The following is an 18,808-nucleotide window of genomic DNA, read 5'->3' as shown; positions in this document are numbered from 1 at the left end:
AATGTGAAAATTTTGATGATGCAAATGTCTCCTTTCAAAAATGTCTAGTCTTCAAACAATTACACTTCAATAATAAAATATTATTTGATGTCAAAGCTCATAATTGTGTTCACAGACATTCCCACATTGTTATCAGTTACCAGTGACACTCTCCAACAAGAAGGTCATCAGCGTGCAGACGTCTCCATAACACACATCCCGAACTAATTCCTCAAATGTTTCACTGCCAGCCAACCTGCGGCCCAGATGGCTGATCCACTCACTGGTTGGTGAGATGGCAGACTTCCAATTGGCTAAATCCAAAGGGACCTTGTAAGCTAGACCATAACACCAGTTGTCAAATCATTTCAGGGCAAAGTTCTTCAGTATAATAGAACAAGAAAACAGCAGTCACATCAAGGAGCCACCTTCATCTTTATTATTCAAATGGTTTGGTTAATACAGACTCTGTAGTTCAGAGGGAGTCAGTGAGTTGATGTGGATGAACACTCCATCATCTGTCGATCATATACACCAAGCTGAGTGACTGTATAAGAAGAGTTTTCCTTAAAAGTTACACAGGACAGAGAAACCTTGTGTAAAACCTGCCTGATGGGGGCTTTATTTGTAATTTTTAAAAAAAATCAAAAAGGAAAAAAAAAAAAACATCTGTAGTGTGAAATCTTTCTATCTTTTGACATATGTTACATTTCTTTAGATTTACAAAAGTGCAAACAGATCATGCTCAGATCTCCTAGACATAAACTATGGCATGTGGGATTCAAACCGCCACATGTGAAATAGCAAACTTTCGTCTTGGACCTCAGTGCCATCAGTGCAGCTACACAGGTACAGGAGGAGATATTTTAACATCATTGTTGGGAGAGATTTTCAATGCATGTCCTCAGCAATGAATATTGTAATGATTATGGCACACACCTTTTTGGTCCATCCATCTACACACAGACTTTTGATTTTGCTAAATGCTTAAATAGGTCTTTGTGTGAATATACAATGTGCACTGCTGTGTAGCCCCCGCCCCCAGGCTCCCACCCTCCCCCTTCCTCATTCATGTTGTTTTCAGTTGAAGGTCATATATCATGGCAATACTGGACTTGACTGTACAATGGTCAAAGGTCAGAGTTTACAGGAAGTAGTCTGGGGTGCGGCGAGTGACATGAGGCTCCCCTCTGCGAGGTGCAGGATCAAACTGCAAGCTGGTAGAAGGAGGAATAAAAAAGCATGAAAATCCATTAAAGTCACAATTTTTGCACATAAATTTGAGTTTTACAAGGCCATTGCACTGTAGCACTTGAGAAACCAATTACTCAACAATCATCAAAAGCTTCTTTTAGATTATACAGATGAACTGAATTACTCGCATCAGCTCCAGTTTTCAGTTTTTTGTTGTACTTACAACGAGTACTGGAGGGTGTCGTCTAGCTCCATGATGGCTGCCTGGTTACCACAGCGGTAGCAGTAGTTTGGAGCGCTAAATATTGTTACCACATTCCTCTCATGGCACCAGTTGTAACCCTGAGGGAGACAAATGCGTTATTCACTGGAGATGCATAATTCAGGACAAAGTGCAACTATAATACAAATCTAAACTAAACCACATGTTCTTGAACTTGGTATAAGATGGCTAGCTGGTGATATAGCTGCTTGTTCTACTGTTTATCGCAGCAGAGATGGTCGAAAGATGAAAGAAATTATTTTTTTGATTCATCTTTATTTACTTCAACCTCTTTAATAAATAAATACCAGTATAGTACTCTATTGTAGCTGTACTCCACTTAAATTCATATTTGCCTGTTAAAATTACAAAAATGCATGTTGGCTTTTGAAATCAATTAATCACTGTGGACAGTTGATGTAAAGATAGTTTCCTGTCCCCAACTAAAATCATCCTCAGCAGCAGATAAATTACCGATAAACTATACAGACACATACCTCCATAACCAGCTGGTGGGCACGGGACACCAGTGTGAGGCGGTTGGCGTGGTTGAAAGTCTCAGAGATGTCCTGACCGAAAGTGTATCCAGCTCCTCGGGGGGAGATGCCCCAGCCGCCGCGGTCGTCGGGGTCTGACCACAGCAGGTCACACATGGGACCCTGCGGAGGACGAGAAAGAGGGGCAGGTTTAACTCTTGTTCTTAATTTTGACTTTCCTTACCATGAGGCAGTTTATAACTCTGCTCTTGAAAATTGTTTTATCTTTACCTCATGCGGCACTTCCTGTAAACGGTCCAGTGCTCTGATGTGATCCAATGTATCTATGGACGGTGACAGACCTCCATGAAGACAGAAGATCTGGAAGGAAAAGAGGAATGTTTGAGTATTAAAAGAAGACACAAGAACTTCTCTCTGACCATCAATTTCTGTATGCATCACACAAACATTTTTATTTCTTAAACTAAAAGTTTTATATGTGACTTCCACAGAACAACAGCAGCTGGATACACAAGATCATGCGGGAATCCCTCTCGTCAGGCTTATGTGCTTGTGTCCGAACCACAGGTGGTTGGGAGCAATCGGCGTCCTGCGAGGATTCTTGCATGATCTCACCAATCCAGCTGCCTCGCAAGGTAAGACGATGATAGACAGATGGTTCAGCCAGTCGTCTGCCAAGTGCTTTTTGAAAGTGTCTGCCCTTTTCTAAACGGTTTCCAAGGACGACTTCTCAGATGGTTCTGTCTAACAAACCATCTGGCGCGTCAGGTTATATATAAATCATATCTGTGAAAACAACCCACGTGTATTCTCACCTGAGAGTCTACCAAGGCAGTGAGGGGGAGGTAATCGAACAGGTCTGTGAAGAACTTCCAAACGTTGGCGTTACCATATTTCCTTAGGCACTCGTCATAGAAGCCGTACACTTGTGTGATCTGTCTGCTCTCGTGGTTCCCTCTGAGGATTGTGATGCGCTCCCTGTAGCGTACCTGAAACACGAGCACAGAACAGAGCTGTATGTTAACTTTTTTTTCCTAAAAAAAAGCTAATTTCAGTTTTTAGAATGAGTCAAACATGTGAGGACTTCTTAATGCGGCGCACTACACTTACCTTAAGTGCTACTAGTAAAGTGACGGTTTCTACAGAGTAGTACCCTCTGTCCACGTAGTCTCCCATGAACAAGTAGTTTGTGTCTGGAGATTTTCCTCCTATCTTGAACAACTCCATGAGGTCGTGGAACTGTCCGTGCACATCGCCACACACCGTCACTGGACATCTCACCTCCTGGACGTTTGACTCCTTTGTCAGGATCTCCTTTGCCTGGAGAAAAAAAAAAACAACAACAAACGTTTAACTGTAATTCATGGATTGAAAATAATGAAATAAAACCAGGTAAAGCGAGACATACATAAAACTGCAAATGAGACAAACAAACCCAAAGAGGCTTAAAAAGATCTCAAAAGTCTAGAAGGTCCTTTATATGAAACAAATCCTGCTATATTCTATAATCCTGATATATTTTGTGCTGTGTTTTGTTTATTTATATGCAGGAAAATCCATGTGACCCTGCACTGTAATCACATGCTCCGTGCTCTGCAATTTTCTGTCATTATTTGTTCTCCATCTTTATTTCAGGAACGGCCAATTTCCTGCCAACCTCGCTGCACAATTTCCACATCAGCCTCCATTGGGGTCTGCATCGAGATGCTATACAGCGATTACAACACAACTCCCAATGTCCCCACCATAATCTCTCGGAGGAAATAAACCCCTACACTGTGTGTGTGTGTGTGTGTGTGTATGTCTCCAGTTTCCTGTAGGCCTGCCTTGCAACACTTGGAAGAGACAGCTCTGGCTTCACTGCAGCAGTTCCTAAAATCAATTAGTGTTGACGCTCCAAAAAGCAGAGGACAGAGCGGAAAACGGTCTCTAGTCTTGGTTTACTCAGATTATTATTTTAAGAGGGCTAGGCTAGGCTAGGCTAGGCTAGGAGAGCTATGGCAGCACAACACAGTCATCCACGACAGCCCCAAAAATGGAACTGTCAAAAATACTTTTCTTGGACACAGTTCACTCTACCCAGAATTCATTAAGACGTAGTTTAAAAATTGCTACACCAGTGTATGACTCAGTATGTGGCCTAGAGCTAGCATTTTTTTTTTTTTTTTAGAGGAAACACCGTTGTCTGCTGATTCACTGCAAACAACTCACACACTGACGAAACAATCAAAATATGCAGAGGAATTTCTTTTGCACGTCAGCTGATTCAAGAAAAAAAAGGTTACTTGGCATTATTTGGCTTCATTTAGACAACCATTTCTAGCATAGTGACGATTCTTATTTGACGAAAGGGAAAGTTTATGGTAAAATTAATATTTTCAAAAGGTAAGCAAACATTTTGTTAGTAATTTTCACTATGTAGGTGCCTGATATTAATAACTTTACCAGTAGTTGCCAAATTAGAACAAAACTAAAAATAGAGGGAAACTTTAAACAGTACCAATCCTAAATCTGGAGACCCACAACAAGGCCTATTCCTGGAGTCAGTCTAGCTTGGCAGGCAGGCTCTGACTAAGGGGTCGGTCAGCTGGATGAGCTGTTTTAAGGAGCTTTGGAGGAAACAAATCCTCAAGCTGAGAGTAAAATTCTCTCAGCCGAATGACTGCTAGACACGTCTGACGCACTGAGCCGCTTGAGAGATGTGGAGCAAAGAAGAGAGACTTGAGTGAGGCATCTGCAAAATCACAGTGAGATGGACAATGGAAAAAAAGGAGGGGAGGGGGAGTTACATACACCGGCTCTTTTTAAGTGATTTTTAACATGTGATTCTGGTGAGAAGGTCACTATGCATCCGCCATACGCTTGCAAGCAGGGGTTGTTGTGTTTGTGTGTTTCATAAGATCGTTATCACATGACGGACTCTTTGAACTTGGTCCAAATGTCCGGTGGGTTTGTCGATGGCATATTTTGAGCAGCCCCCCATCTTTTCGTACTGTTCCTTTTAAAACAACAAATGGGACCAGGGTGAGAGAAAGAGTGAATTGATGCTGACAGAAGTTGACCTGTCACCCCGGCAGATGGTACAGAGAGAAAGAGAGACAGACCCACAGTGACCAGGACAGGACAGGACTGCAGCGCAGCACAATGCTGACCTATATTACACACATAGACACACTCCACGTGCCCATACTACCATGTGGCAGGAGGCCTTTTCAATCACTGGGCTCTGGGATGACAGATTGACCAGGGCATCTGACTCTAAAGCAATTGAACTGTTAAGCCAGCGAGAGAATATTCTAGATGCCTGTATAAAGTGGAGCAGCAATATATTTTCACCACCTCACTAATTACTCTGAGTGGAAAAATCAGAGACGAGAGAAATAAACAAACAAACGTTCATTTTAAGTGGGCCAGGTCAGTCTGTCTGTCTGCCTGTCTGTCATCCTCATTGCTGTTTGCTGTTCAGAAATTTATATCTAATTTCCTTTAGTAGCAGTTTCACTTTCATTAAGTGCTGTATGAGTGAAATAAATAAAGATAAAGAAAAGTTTTTAAAACATATAGTAGGTTTAAACAGTGAACTCAGTGTCACTGACCTGCCTAACACCAGTACTTGTGGACTACAGAGTAGATTAAATCAAAGACTCTAGATTGGGCTACTAATCTAGTAGCCAGCTAAAACACAAATAGTTTCTAGAGGGACATAAATGTACTCAGATATAATTACCTTAGTAATTTTAATTGGGAATCCAATTAAAGAGCTTTGTTGGCATCTTGCTTGTTTGAAAGCTACTGTGTTTTTAAGTTTTGTTCAGCTATGAATCACTGATAAAAGCTAATCATCCAGTTCCTTCTCTGTTTCAAACAAATCTCTGTTCCTTCTGCTGGAAATATACAGAAACCCCTGTCTGATCTCATTTTACTCTAAATTCAGATCTCTTGTAATAACATCTCAGACATTGAGTTTAAACAAAAGTAGAACTGCCCAATCAAAAAAAAGAAAAAAGTATTTTAAGTGTTATTCCTTCTATCCATTCGTTCAGACATCCTCTACTTTCCTTTTCTTTGCCAGTGTATGTATGACACAGTGTCCTACAGATCTGTAACCTTACTCTGAACTCTATGAGTAATATGTTCAATGACACATCAGATATCACCTCTGTGTCCTACAGTGGCTTAAGTGATTAAAACTGGGTTAATGTGCACTTCGTGTGAGGCTAGCCCATTTACAACTTGGGTCTCCCAACAGATACAAGTTGTATTTCCTCGCTGTACAGAACCATGGATTTTATGTTTATCCAGTTTCTAACCTCGTTTAGTCTTCAGTCAAAACCCTGCAGTTCTAAGTACATCTCACTATCGGTCTTTATAGCTGGTTATACTCAGTAAGTTGTTCATTTCTGCGGCAAACAATTTCAAATCGCCATTATCAGCAACATCTGCCACCTGCATTTTATTTTTTCTTGCAAACATCCTTTACCAGATTTATTTTTATATTCATGTAACAAAACAATGCAACAAGAGTATGACAGAAAACAAAAAAAAAAACATCAAACAGGATTAAGTTCTACCTGATAAATAACATAAACTTATGAAATGTGACCTGCTGCTTCTGGTACTAGGAAAACTTTTACATAACTCCTGTTTCCAGCTTGGATTTAGCCATGACCGCAAACTTTGTGTGAGAACTGTTTATCCATGAGACGGCGGGTCACAGCTTGTACTGTGAGCGCCAGGCCAGCTGTGAAGGAAAAGGATGACGCCAGAGGTTACGTAATTGCCTCGCCCCAAAGTACAGACCACACCTGAAAGGCCACAGAGAGGTTGCAGGGAGGGATTCTTCAGCCCTGATTACAGCTACGCCCCGAGACGTCAGACGCCACACAGTCAACAAACTGCTTAGCCCAGTGCTGAGAAATGAAGTCAGCATTTTCCCGTCTGCTGCAATATAATCCCATTAAAGAGAGTTACACACGGCCAAAGGTTCCCTGGATACAATTTAGGGCAAATTAACCTTCACAACTAGGTCCAACAACAACCACAAAGAATGACCTCACTCAAGATGTTTATGGTCATTAAAAGTTAAACATCTCACTGAGATCAGCACTATAATCAGTGAAGAAATCAGCACCACCAGCAGCAAAATGATGGCAGATTGTTAGCTTTGGCCATGTTCACACCTGACATTAAAATACGTCTTGGGTGATCGGATCACAAGTGGACAGCTTTAAGTACAGGTGTGAATGCACCTAAGATGCACTGAGGATGCACTGAGATCCCATCGGTCAGACCACCTTTGGAGGTGGACTGGGCCACATATGGCCATGTTCTTTCAGCAGTGTGTACACCAATCTGTCCTGGGCCACGCTGAAGGACCGTCTCTTCAACTGACGTCCTCTGAGAAAGCAGAAGTGCGTACTCATTTGCGCACCAACGGCATCATATCAAAGTGCGAAACAAGGGTCGCGTCGCCGATGGATGACAGTCATCGACCGCTGTGACCATCGTAACGTTGTGATTTAAAGATGCGATCGCAGGTGGTCATTGGAGAGCGTGTGGAGACACATACTAACGCCAGGTGTGAACTGATGTACTTAGAGCTCTCCACTTGTGATCGGATCACCCAAGACAAATGTTAATGCCAGGTGTCGACGGGGCCTAAGTCAGCTTTTCTACTATGACTGAATTTTGCTGAGGTGACTTTAACAACCTTATGTCAGCATCAGTCATTGGCTTGAGCGTGTTCAAAAAGTATTGTTGCATACTTCATCCATGTTTTTGATATCCATTTGTCCCATTTTTATGATATTAGTATTACACTATTAAGGGATTTCTACTAGTTTAGTATCACTGTATCAGACTTTTCAACAGTGCTTCTGACTAATTCACTTTTATGAGTAAAACAATGACATTAGTTCGCAAACAAAGCTTTATTTGCTGCCCTGACTAGCTGCATCAAACTTGTTTTTTAACATTAACAGAAGTCACACAGAAGACTCCAGCTTCACCGTATGACCACATCATTACATCAGTCTGACACACTTTAGATGATGTCATATACTAATATTTGATGAAAAACGTAGATATCAGAACTTCCCCAGCTTTTAACATTTGCCGTTTACACAGCTGTATATTTTACTGCCCCTCATAAATGTTGTGTGTAAAGCACTTTGTTATCTCCAAATGAAGATGATTTACTAAGACAAGTCAAATGAATTAGACCAAGCCTAAATGTTTCTCAAATGCTGCTTCATAAGGGAATCAAAAGAGCAAAGACGTAAACAACACAGGGCTTGAAAATTAAGAGCAAAAACATTGTCTGAATGGTTATGTAATTCTCAGAGGGTTTATTTTTGAACAGAGGAAAAAGAAAAACGTCACGGAAAGGATACGTCTCTCTGTCTGAAGCACGCGTTAAGTGTCTAATTACATTACAACTCAATTTCCAGCGTACGGAGCACCGTCTGCAATCACCTCATTTAATCCTGGCAACTAGATTAAATACTAAAAAAAAAAATGATTGAGCTCTGTAAACAAACACCATCTGAAAAACACATCAAGAGCCTTGAGAGACGGGAGTAACTGAGCACAGAAAAATCTGCAGTGATTAGGATAAACAGGATACACACCAAACTGAAACTTTGGTATGTTTGGCCTGTCCAGAGATCGTTGGAAACAAAAAAAAAAAAACAAGTGAGGACGGATTACACAGCACATCTCATTCCTCCACACCCCCATACATCCCAAAACAGAGACGGCTGCTCTCTGAGTCACAATGAAACAGTGTTATCCTGAGTCATACACTTTGATCCCCTTAGCAACAAAGGCTTTGATAGTGTTAGCGATGCAGCTCACAATCAATCATATGCTCTGCTATTTTTAAAATCAGGGGAGGATGTTGGGTAGGTGCATTCTGCTGAATATATTAACACAAGTCGCAGAGGGATGGATAGATGCAGGTAGACAGTAGTTTGGAGCTGTTGAGCTCTTTTGAGCTGTGACAGTGATACAGCCTCGGGGTAAGGAAACTGTAGCTTTCCTTTTTCCTCTTGACCGCTTTTATGGCATCTTTGCTGCATTAGGGAGGAAACGGCGTAGAGCGACAGGAAAGAGAGAGACAACATTATTTGTGAGGTATACATGTTTCTTGTGCATTGTGTTCACTTTATAACACAACTGTTTACAAGGCCTACGAATCTGTTTTCTTGAATGTCTGGCTTTGCAAGATAGACGTACGCGGATATGTGTCGAATCACATCAGCAGGAGGGAAAAAGCCTGTTAAAATAAGTCGAGTAAAAACTGACATTCTTCATCTACTTCCTACCTAGACTAGAGGATGACACAAAAAAAGTATAAATCTGGAAAATAACAAAGCCAAATACATATCTACAACTAAGCTAGTTTAACTTTTTTGAGCTGACACAAGACTGCCACAGCATGGACCCTCAACCACCCTCCCAAGCCAACGTCCCGTTTTGGGATCTTGACCTATAGTGGGAAAAAAAAAAAAACAGGGTTGAATAATGCAGCTTAAACTACTGGAACAGACCATATCAGAGAAGAGCAAAAAAAGAAAACAAATGTCGGGATTAACGAGCCACTCGAGAATAGCCTTAAACTTCAGGGAAAAGCACTCCAAACATGGTCGTGGGCCTCATCTCTCAGGCCTTTTAAGAGCTGAGAGGGATCAAGCTCTCTATAGAATGAACACAGATCCGGCAAATGGCAATAAAAACACCCATCCAAATTTAGTGACTGTTATAAGGATTAAGTTTTAGAGCCAAAATTTCCTTTAAAGTCTGGACATCTCAAGTCAGCAGGTGGTCTGAGTACAAAAGATGTTGAGGAGAGATTGGAGTTAAGCTCCTGCTCAGATCAAAGTCCGCAGAAGCTGTCGGCCAGTTATCAGCCAAAGGAGGCTGAGCAGAGCAAGAATGTGTATGGTTACCGCTCTTATTAGCATGAATTACAATAAGTTGGATAAGATCAAGTTCCTGGCTTTGCAACAAGCAAGAACAAGTTAAAAAGGTCAACGCCACACTGCACTGACAACGCCACAAACATGACGTGTCGGATGCATCATTCGCATGCATGTGAGCAATTAACATCCAGTCATGCTCTGTGGCGTGTCTGAAAATGCTGAGCAGGTCCAGTTGATTCTGATTTTTCTATCAAGATGGCAGGAGGAAAAGATCTAAGTGACTTTGAAAGAGGGTTCATTGTCGGGGCACAGATGGCGGGAGCCTGAGTCACAAAGACGGCTCACCTGGCTGTTGCGTTTCAATACGAACGGCGACTAAAGTGACATCTGCATTTAGATCTATAGGAAAGACATCAGTAAAAAAGGGTAAGAATTGTGGTCGACAGCGTGCAACTGACGACCGTGATGTTCATGCATAAGTGCGATATGTAAGGAAAAACAGAAGTGCAACTCTTCCTCAGGTGACTGAGAATGTCAATGCAGGACGTGATCAGACTGCGTCAGCAAGAACAGTCTGTCGATAATTGCGTAGAGGGGGATATTATAGTAGGATGACAGTGCATAAACCCCTCATTACAAAGATGAATGCATTCCAGTGGTGCAAAAACCACAGACACTGGTCTACAGAGAGGTGAAAGAAAGTGATATGGTCAGATGAGTCATCCTTCACCATATTTTCGACAAGTGAGCAAGTGCATGTGTGGTGTAGACCAGGAGAACAGTACAGGCCTGAATGCTTGACCCCTACAGTGAGGGGATCCGGTGGCTCTGTTATGCTGTGGGGGGCATTTTACTGGCACAGTTTGGGTCCACTTGTCCCCTTAGAGGGAAAGGTCACTGCAAATCAATACAGAGTTGTTGTGAGTGATCACCTTTATCCTATGATGAAGCATTTCTATCCTGATGGGACCGGTCTCTTCCAGGATGACAATGCCCCCATCCATAGGGCACGAGGGGTCACTGAATGGTTTGACGAGTATAAAAACGATGTGAATCATATGCTATGGCCTTCACAGTCAACAGATCTCAACCCAACTGAACACCTATGGCAGATTTTGGACCAACGTGTAGACTTGTAGAATCAATGCCAAGTAGCATTGAAGCTGTTCTGGTGGCACATGGTAGCCCAACACCTTACTAAGACCCTTTATGTTGTTTTTTCCTTTACTTTGACCAATTAAGCGGTGTGATGTCATGTTCAAGGTTGAAAATGGACCGCTTTATTGCCTGGTAAACAAGATGATCTCACTACTTATTGACTAGAGGAGTAAATCAGAAGCTAGATGAAGGACAGGGGTCAGAGGTTAACTGCAACTTTCTTGACTAACCTCTGAGAAATGCAGAGTCATTAAATCATGTGTCATAACATTCATGGAGGAAAACAAACCGACTTCTACCCACCTTTCCAGGGCTTCAAACAGCAGCACCTAACTTGAAGATAAGGTTCAAAGGCTAAAAACATAGCTAGTGTTTTGTTTTGTTTTTTTAAATGTGTCACACATTCAGCTAATTCTTTCCTTTTCTGACACTTTTAACTGCTTACATATAATTAATGCGAGGAAATTAAGCTGTCAGTCAGCTGCACGTTAAACTTGAGTGGAGTTTTGTTTTTTTAATAACTGCCTCAGCTTGCTAAAAGAGATGCTACAGGTCACACTGACAGTCTGGATGAGGAGGGCTGTAAATGTGGTATGTGACTTGAATTCAGTTTGGCTGCCCCTGCTCTGGCTGGGGGGAGGGAAAAAAACCCCTCAGTAACCGACAGCATGTGCTCGTAATTCAACATTTCCAGACATTTCTGACAGGTAACCGTTTCAACATACTAATGATAAGTGGCTAACCACTCAAATTTGATGACAAACATACACACCGCGCAGTGAAATGTACACTATAGACGCCATTTTAAGAATGTCTGGAAGGCGGCGGGTAAGGAGAGGGAAGACGTTGACAGGAACTTGAGGTTGAAAAAAGGGGGGGGATACATTTTTAAAATATCTCACCTTTTCACACAGACTTTTCACTTGTCCCTCCGTCAGCTGCTTGCACTCGTTGAGCTGCTCGATCCACTGATCAAGTTCTTTCGTAAACGCCTTTTCGTCCATTTCTGTGTGTTTTCAGGGTCGCTGCAGTTCGTTTTGCCGTGTTTACGTTAGCTACTTTTTTTTGTTGTTGTTGTTTAGGAGACGATTCCTGTGATGTTCTTGTCTTTTCCAGAGCTTTACTGAACTGCGGCGGCAGGTGCTGACTGCTCTCTAGTGAAACGACGCATGTACCTCTCTGGCTGTCAGATGGCTATGATTCGGCTGAATTGAAAGTGAGGAGAGGGAGGGAGAGAGACGTCAGTTGGTGATCCACCCTGGAAATGAGTCTCCGTCGAGCCGCACGTTATTAAATACCACACTTCCGGTCTTGACCTTCTAAATAAAAGCACGTCTGATTTGGAGTGATACAAGAAAAACAAATGCTTGAAGGACAGATTCACAATCATAGATATATATTATATATCAATGTTCAACAGTTCTCTTGAAACAATTGTGATGTGCTCAAATTAACACTGACATATATTTTTTCTTGTGGTAATCATTCTTTTAAAGGTATACTATCCTAAAAAAAAAAACAAAAAAAACAATGCATAGACGCATACAGAAGTTATCCCTCCTATTCATCACTTGTGACCCACTAAAAGTGTGTGGTGGTGTAACTTATGTGTCTACTGTGGACTGTAAGAAAAAATAGAAGTAGTAGGTTTATAGACTCCTGTTTTGAAGCCCCAAGTTTGCCATTTTGACTGTCAACATCTTGGATTTTTGGAGCCAAAAGTGACCATATTTGGATAAGAGGGCGGACTTGACCCTAATGGTAGCTGCTAGCTGCTAGCTCCGTTAGCATGGTGCATTTACAGTCTATGGTTAACTGTGATAATGCTAATGCTAATTTTCACTAGCAAAAAAACAGGCTTAAAATCATTCAAACAAAATGTACTTGCCGGACAAAACTGAACATCTGACTTGTCTTTTTGTACAAACGAACACTGAACAAGACTTTTTTAAGCAACCAAAATGTTACAGTTAACTTTCATGAACTGAAAACACACTGACATAGCAATGTCTACAGCTACACTTATACTCTGTGAATCTGGGGTTACGCCATGGTTACATTACCTAACCAATGTTGTCGCCGTAGTAGCGATTTGTTAATCACAACTAACTGAAGCATACCCTGCTCTACCAACAAATTTAAATTAAGTGGGACCATAATTTACAAAATGAACATCATGCTGTATTGAGGAAGACTTGAAACTCACAATTGAGGCCATAAATTCATTAGGAAACTGTTTACTGAGGTAATAAATAAATAAATCAAGTGAGAAGTAGGGTCATTTTCTCATAGACTTCTATACAATCAGACTTCTTTTTGGAGCCAGTGGAGTCACCTTCTTCCTGTATTTTCTTATTTTTTGAATTATTTTTGCTGTTTTGGGGACGTTTCTGGGCATCAGCCTTTGGGCAGTGGGTATACACCTATTTGTAGAATTATTGTTTCCTCAGAGTGGAAAAATTTGTGAAACCCTTATACTTTTTCTGTGAGTATACTTTTAAAGCAACCAAAATTGGAGCGGGAGTTTTTGTGGATCAGCCTACTTCCGGTGTGACTCTGGTTGATTGTGTCAAGCTTGACGAAGCAGCAGAGCCCCACCAGACACACACAACAACCACAAACCTGCTGTATGGATGCAGCTTTGCCATTGGTTCAGCATGCTGCTTCCTCTGCAGTTTTATTGGCTCACCGTTTAATAGAGAAGTTACCAACATGCACCAGAGAGAATACATCATCTCTCTGGAAAAGGATGTTGTGAATTTGATGGTGTGGCCATGATGTCACTGTTTATATAGCCAACAGTAGGTAAACAAAATAAAAGAGAACAGCTAATAGCCTATCTTTAACTGATACAGTGTGTCCAAAAGATTCAGTTTATTCAGTTACTCAATCACCCCTCAACATGGTTTATTATTTCTTATTATTTTATTTTATATACTTATTCCTGATGTGTAATTGATCCCACTAACAACTATTGTTTGGTGTGTTTACCCAAAGCATGACATGACCACTCCATATACCTCCACTGCTGTCCAAAAACTATTAAAAACAGTTAAATTAATTTTGTTTATTTTTGAGTCGATTCAACACCCTTCTGCTGTCGTAAAAACTCTCTATAGCGCACAAAATCCACAGCTAAAAGTATTCCCCAACAAATTCACTATCTACTACTTTTGTACTATGAAACATTTGCTAAAAAAAACTACAGTTCCCAGCTGTTTTAGGGAAATATTTATCTGAAAATATATGTGACCTCTTCTTAAGGAAACTCTGTGGAAGAAGAAATTACATTAGAAGTGTACTGTTGGAGAAATGACTATATTATTGTGTTAATACTTTAATTATCAGTAATCCAGTGTAGAGGTGTGTTCAACTGATCAGTTTTTTCTTTAAAGAACATGATGTACTTCTGACCTGTCTATTGACCTTCATATGTTGTAAACACATTGTTCTGTTTTAAGCAAAATGTGTCTCACCAAGATGTTTCACACCTTGTTTGCGTAGGCGCAATAAACGTCTCGTCTGTTAGGAAAGAAGAAACAGAAAGGTTATCTGAAGTGCATGATACATGTTGACCCCGATTCTAAGAAGCGATTGTTGGAAAAATGGAACTAAATGCAAGGACTGGAAACTGTACAAGACAGGCATGACTCCATATATGGATTTGTTATTGATTATCTTACAGGAAACAGGTGTCTGCAGAAAGTGAAGTGTTACTGCACATGAGGTGCTGGTGTTGACGGTTGTGTTGGGCGGAGGCTGAAAGTATAAAGTGTTTGTGTGAGCTGTTCAAGGGGCTCCTCTTGCTGCAGAGCTCGGGGAGCCTGTATGCATATGCCTCAGTGATTTATTAAAGGCAGTTGGACTGCAGGAAAATACTCTGACTCTGGTATTTAATTACCTTTATCACCCTAAGTAGACAGGCTGACTTTTCAGCTGCAACAACAACACATTGTAGGTTTTGGTCTTTTCATGGGATTTTTTGACAATGACACAAATATAGAATAACATACCATTAACCCCTTCCCAACATGTGTTTATTATACCAGCATCGTCTTGTATGAAATGGTTAAATGTAGCAGGGACCTTTCTAAGCCATTTTAACATATCAGTAACTCATTTGATGTCCTTTTTTTGGTAATAATTTCAAAACCTCCAAAAATTCAAAACAAATTTTATACATATGCTCCTCATGGAAAGAGGCTGCTTTATTGGAAATGTGTTGTACTATTGCAAGTAAAGTCTTATACCAAAATATTTTCTTTAAAAATATAAAATGTCATCTATTCTTTCATAGGACATGTCCACTTGTGTTTATATGGAAACTTGCAGAAGTTCTATAAATTATAAAACAGATGTACACTTATATGAAGAATTTAAGAAAAAGGCAGCGCTATTAAATGTTATATGTATTTATCAGCAATTTGTCTTTATATTTTGAATATAAGAGATTCACACAAGCCTCAAACTGTGATTCAGAGATAACCTTTTTTTTCATAAAATCCCTCCAAAGGCAAATAAAAATACTGACAACAATAATTTCCTGTTGTCTCGACTCCATAATGCTGACAGGATATACATGTCTGACACTGCAAGGGAATTTTATGTCCTTTTAAGAAAATGGTTTGTTCTCTACCTCAGTAAGCTGCAAGCTAAAAAAAAAAAAAATGTCAGCGCACTGCCTCTACAAGTTTCCATATCAGCAATTTAAGCTGGGAATGACTCTCAAGTGAATAATTCACACTGAATATTACATGGCAGCACCAGTTCAGTTAATATTTATGAACACTTGTAACTGTCCTCTTAACCTAGAAAATCAAAGAACATAAGACTCTACATCTGTTTTCATCTGCTCCCTCATTGGTTGATCATTTCTAATCGTTCCTCAGTTTCTTCTCTCTTCTTCTACAATGTAAATGATGGGGGACAAAGTATCAAGTCAATAGCTTTCAAATTTAGTCTTTTTTTGTGACACTTTTAAATACATTTTCGCACAGAAGGACTGTGGATTTTGTCGCCCATCATTTGCATTGTAAGCGCATTTGGAGGTGATCATCTAATGGTCAGTACGAACAGAAGGAATGATTACAGTAAAACCTGTTTCAGTGTTCATATAGACCTGAAAAATCATGAATCTTTCCTTTAAGGTTAAGGATGGGTTAGGGGTAGGAGGTTAGGCATGTAATGATTAGGGTTAGGTATAGGATAAGTCTCCAGGAAATGAATGTAAGTCAATGTAATGTCCTGTGAAGCGACATAAACCTTTGCTAAACACATATTTTCTCGTCCGTTTGGCCCTCCGCTTAAAATACAAAACCTCTGGTTCAAAAAAGACACCACACATCAAACAAAAGCAACGATCAAAAGGCTGAATCTGCTCTTCCTTTCAGAGCCACTCGCTGAGACGACTAGCGTGTTAATTAATAATCATCATATCTTAAATTAAACCTGGTAGTTTCCTTTGTAAACACGATGAAACACAAGGTGAGATGAAAGGGTGGATGGCAGAGGCGGTAGGCAATATGCTCGAATTAAACAGGAGGGAAGGGAAGGTGTCTTTATTTAAATGTTCCACTGCTGGCACACAACCTATGATGAGCAGGTTGCTTAAATTATGCAGAATACTCATTACTTGCAGAAATCTATGAATTATTGTGTTCAAAGTATTTTCATTCACAAACAACACTCTTATCATCATTACAACCATCAACCATTAGGCCGGGAAATAAAAAAAAAATACCTTCAAAACAGTTACATTAGTTTAGTTATAACCACAATCTTCTTGCAGATTACACTCATCAACTTCATAATCAATATTTGCAAACTGTTCCTCTTCAGCATCAGTGAGGGGGATGTTATCCCTGCCCCCCCCCCCGAATCATTCATTCTGCTTCAGCTCTATTTTAAAAGAAATCAAATCTATTTTCTTCCGACAGTAATCACACAGCCCCGCAAGAGGATGTGTGGTGTGCTGTAATGTTGCATCTCAAGTTCTTTATTAAAAAACAGATTAAAATATGCCAGGCAGAACCAGACGCCACAGCACTGTGATTTTTTTTCTTTTTTCCTGATTGAGCCTCTTCTGCGACAACAAACCATGTAATCATCCACATTTTCGATAACGCTCTCCCCATAATTGGAAATCTCTGTTTGTAGGTTCACAGTGAAAACAGGCGACCATTTTGAGGTTTGCACATGCTAGAAACAAAGGCATCAGCTGCATCTTTGAAATAGAAAAAAACTGACTTGTATCTCCCTTTGGGTCTTGATAATCAGTGTCGGTTTTACATTTCAGATCATTCTCTTTATTATCTGCATTTTCAATCATGTTTGTGTCCTTTTCCCACATTATATTACACGGCTATCTGACTGATGATAAGCATTGACTTAATCAAGCTTTTAAACAGTGACCCTGTAGCCTATTTTGGATCATGATAAGCGTCCTGTGGATCGTTGTTTTCCATATTAACATTTCATCGATCACTTTGGAAACAAGCTTGTCCGGGGCTGTCTGATTGTTGTGGCCAGCCAGCAGACTTGGCAGGCGTCCAACCTGGCACACCCCAGCAGTTCATTTACCCTTCTCATGTGACCAGCCTGCCTTTATTTATTGTATATCTCTCTCACTGTCTGTGATGGTTTTTAGCTGGAACCCAGCTGCAAGTCAAAAAATAAAGAAAAGAGTCACAGAGCTTATGAAACACCAAGTTTATTCTGTCTTTCTTGGATCTGAATTTGATTTGAAGATACATTAGGAAAACCTTGTGTAATATGTCACTTTGCAAAGTGGGAATAGACTAAATTTATTCATTATTACTTATTTACTTTAGATTTTCTTCCTCTATACCCGTGATATAATTTATTCTTGTAAGTGAACTCACACTACAAAACAGAATGGCACTGTGCAAAATGTAAACAAACCTGAATCATAGGAAAATACATTTCAACACGTGGATTATAGTAGCTTAGCTTTCATCGGTTGGCTTTATCCAACGCCATGCATGTCACCAGCGATGACAGAGTGTCCCAAAAGTTTGTTTCTGGATATGGGAGTGTTGACATGTTGACTATCATTACATAACGAGGCAGGAGACAAAGGCAGGCAAGGAGCTTAATCCAAGGTAACACAACTCTCAGCTGCACTGTGGTGAACTGGAGCCACTGTGAGCTCCAGGACACCATTAAGAATACATAGTACTTTTATCGCCGTCAATCAAATGACTGCAATTTTTAAGTGGGCCTTAGCTTCTGTTGTTGTGCCTGTATGGTTATAAAAGCTATTCGGGTACCTGCTGCTGCTGCTGCTGCTCAACATCTAAATTTATATTCTCTGTGTGTGCCAAGGAGGTTTGGATAAAAGCCCTTTTAATTCTGGGTGAGCAGATGCAGACCTCATGTTTGATGCAGCTGATGCCAAGCTATCAGGATAAAATGGCTGGACCCTCTTGTAAACAACACTATCAGAGATATGTGTTTGTCTGTGATGTGGCAGAGGAAAAAAATGATAAATGGGTTGTTTTGGATAGTTGGGTTTGTGACATGAGAGGAGAGGCAGAAAGAGAGTAGAAGCAGTCAAAACCCTGGAGCGGGGTGGGACAGAGTGGCAGCGTGCATCCCCAGAAATAATCACCACTTTTTGTATTATGGTTGGTCATCAGGCATATATGAAATTACAGCATTACATTGTGACGTGATGATTACCCTCTGCATAACCTTGAAGAATGCCCAATAAGAAGAGAAAGACAGATTGACTGGCAGAGACAGAAACATACAAACAGATACCGAGAGGAAGCTGA

General features: G+C 40.5%; 1 protein-coding gene across 1 annotated transcript; it reads right to left on the bottom strand.

Moving 5' to 3' along the window:
* Positions 1-395: 395 nt before the first annotated feature.
* Positions 396-12,299, bottom strand: ppp2cab (protein phosphatase 2 catalytic subunit alpha b). The gene is made up of 7 exons (XM_042431730.1): positions 11,915-12,299; positions 3,043-3,252; positions 2,748-2,921; positions 2,203-2,292; positions 1,933-2,094; positions 1,397-1,515; positions 396-1,196 (listed from the first exon to the last, which is right to left on the bottom strand). The coding sequence occupies exons 1-7, from the start codon at positions 12,014-12,016 to the stop codon at positions 1,124-1,126; spliced, it is 930 nt and encodes a 309-aa protein (XP_042287664.1). The 5' UTR covers positions 12,017-12,299; the 3' UTR covers positions 396-1,123.
* Positions 12,300-18,808: the final 6,509 nt, after the last annotated feature.

This window comes from Thunnus maccoyii, chromosome 13 (assembly GCF_910596095.1).
Source record: "Thunnus maccoyii chromosome 13, fThuMac1.1, whole genome shotgun sequence".
Taxonomy (NCBI): domain Eukaryota; kingdom Metazoa; phylum Chordata; class Actinopteri; order Scombriformes; family Scombridae; genus Thunnus; species Thunnus maccoyii.
This window is presented reverse-complemented; position numbering and strand designations above follow the sequence as displayed.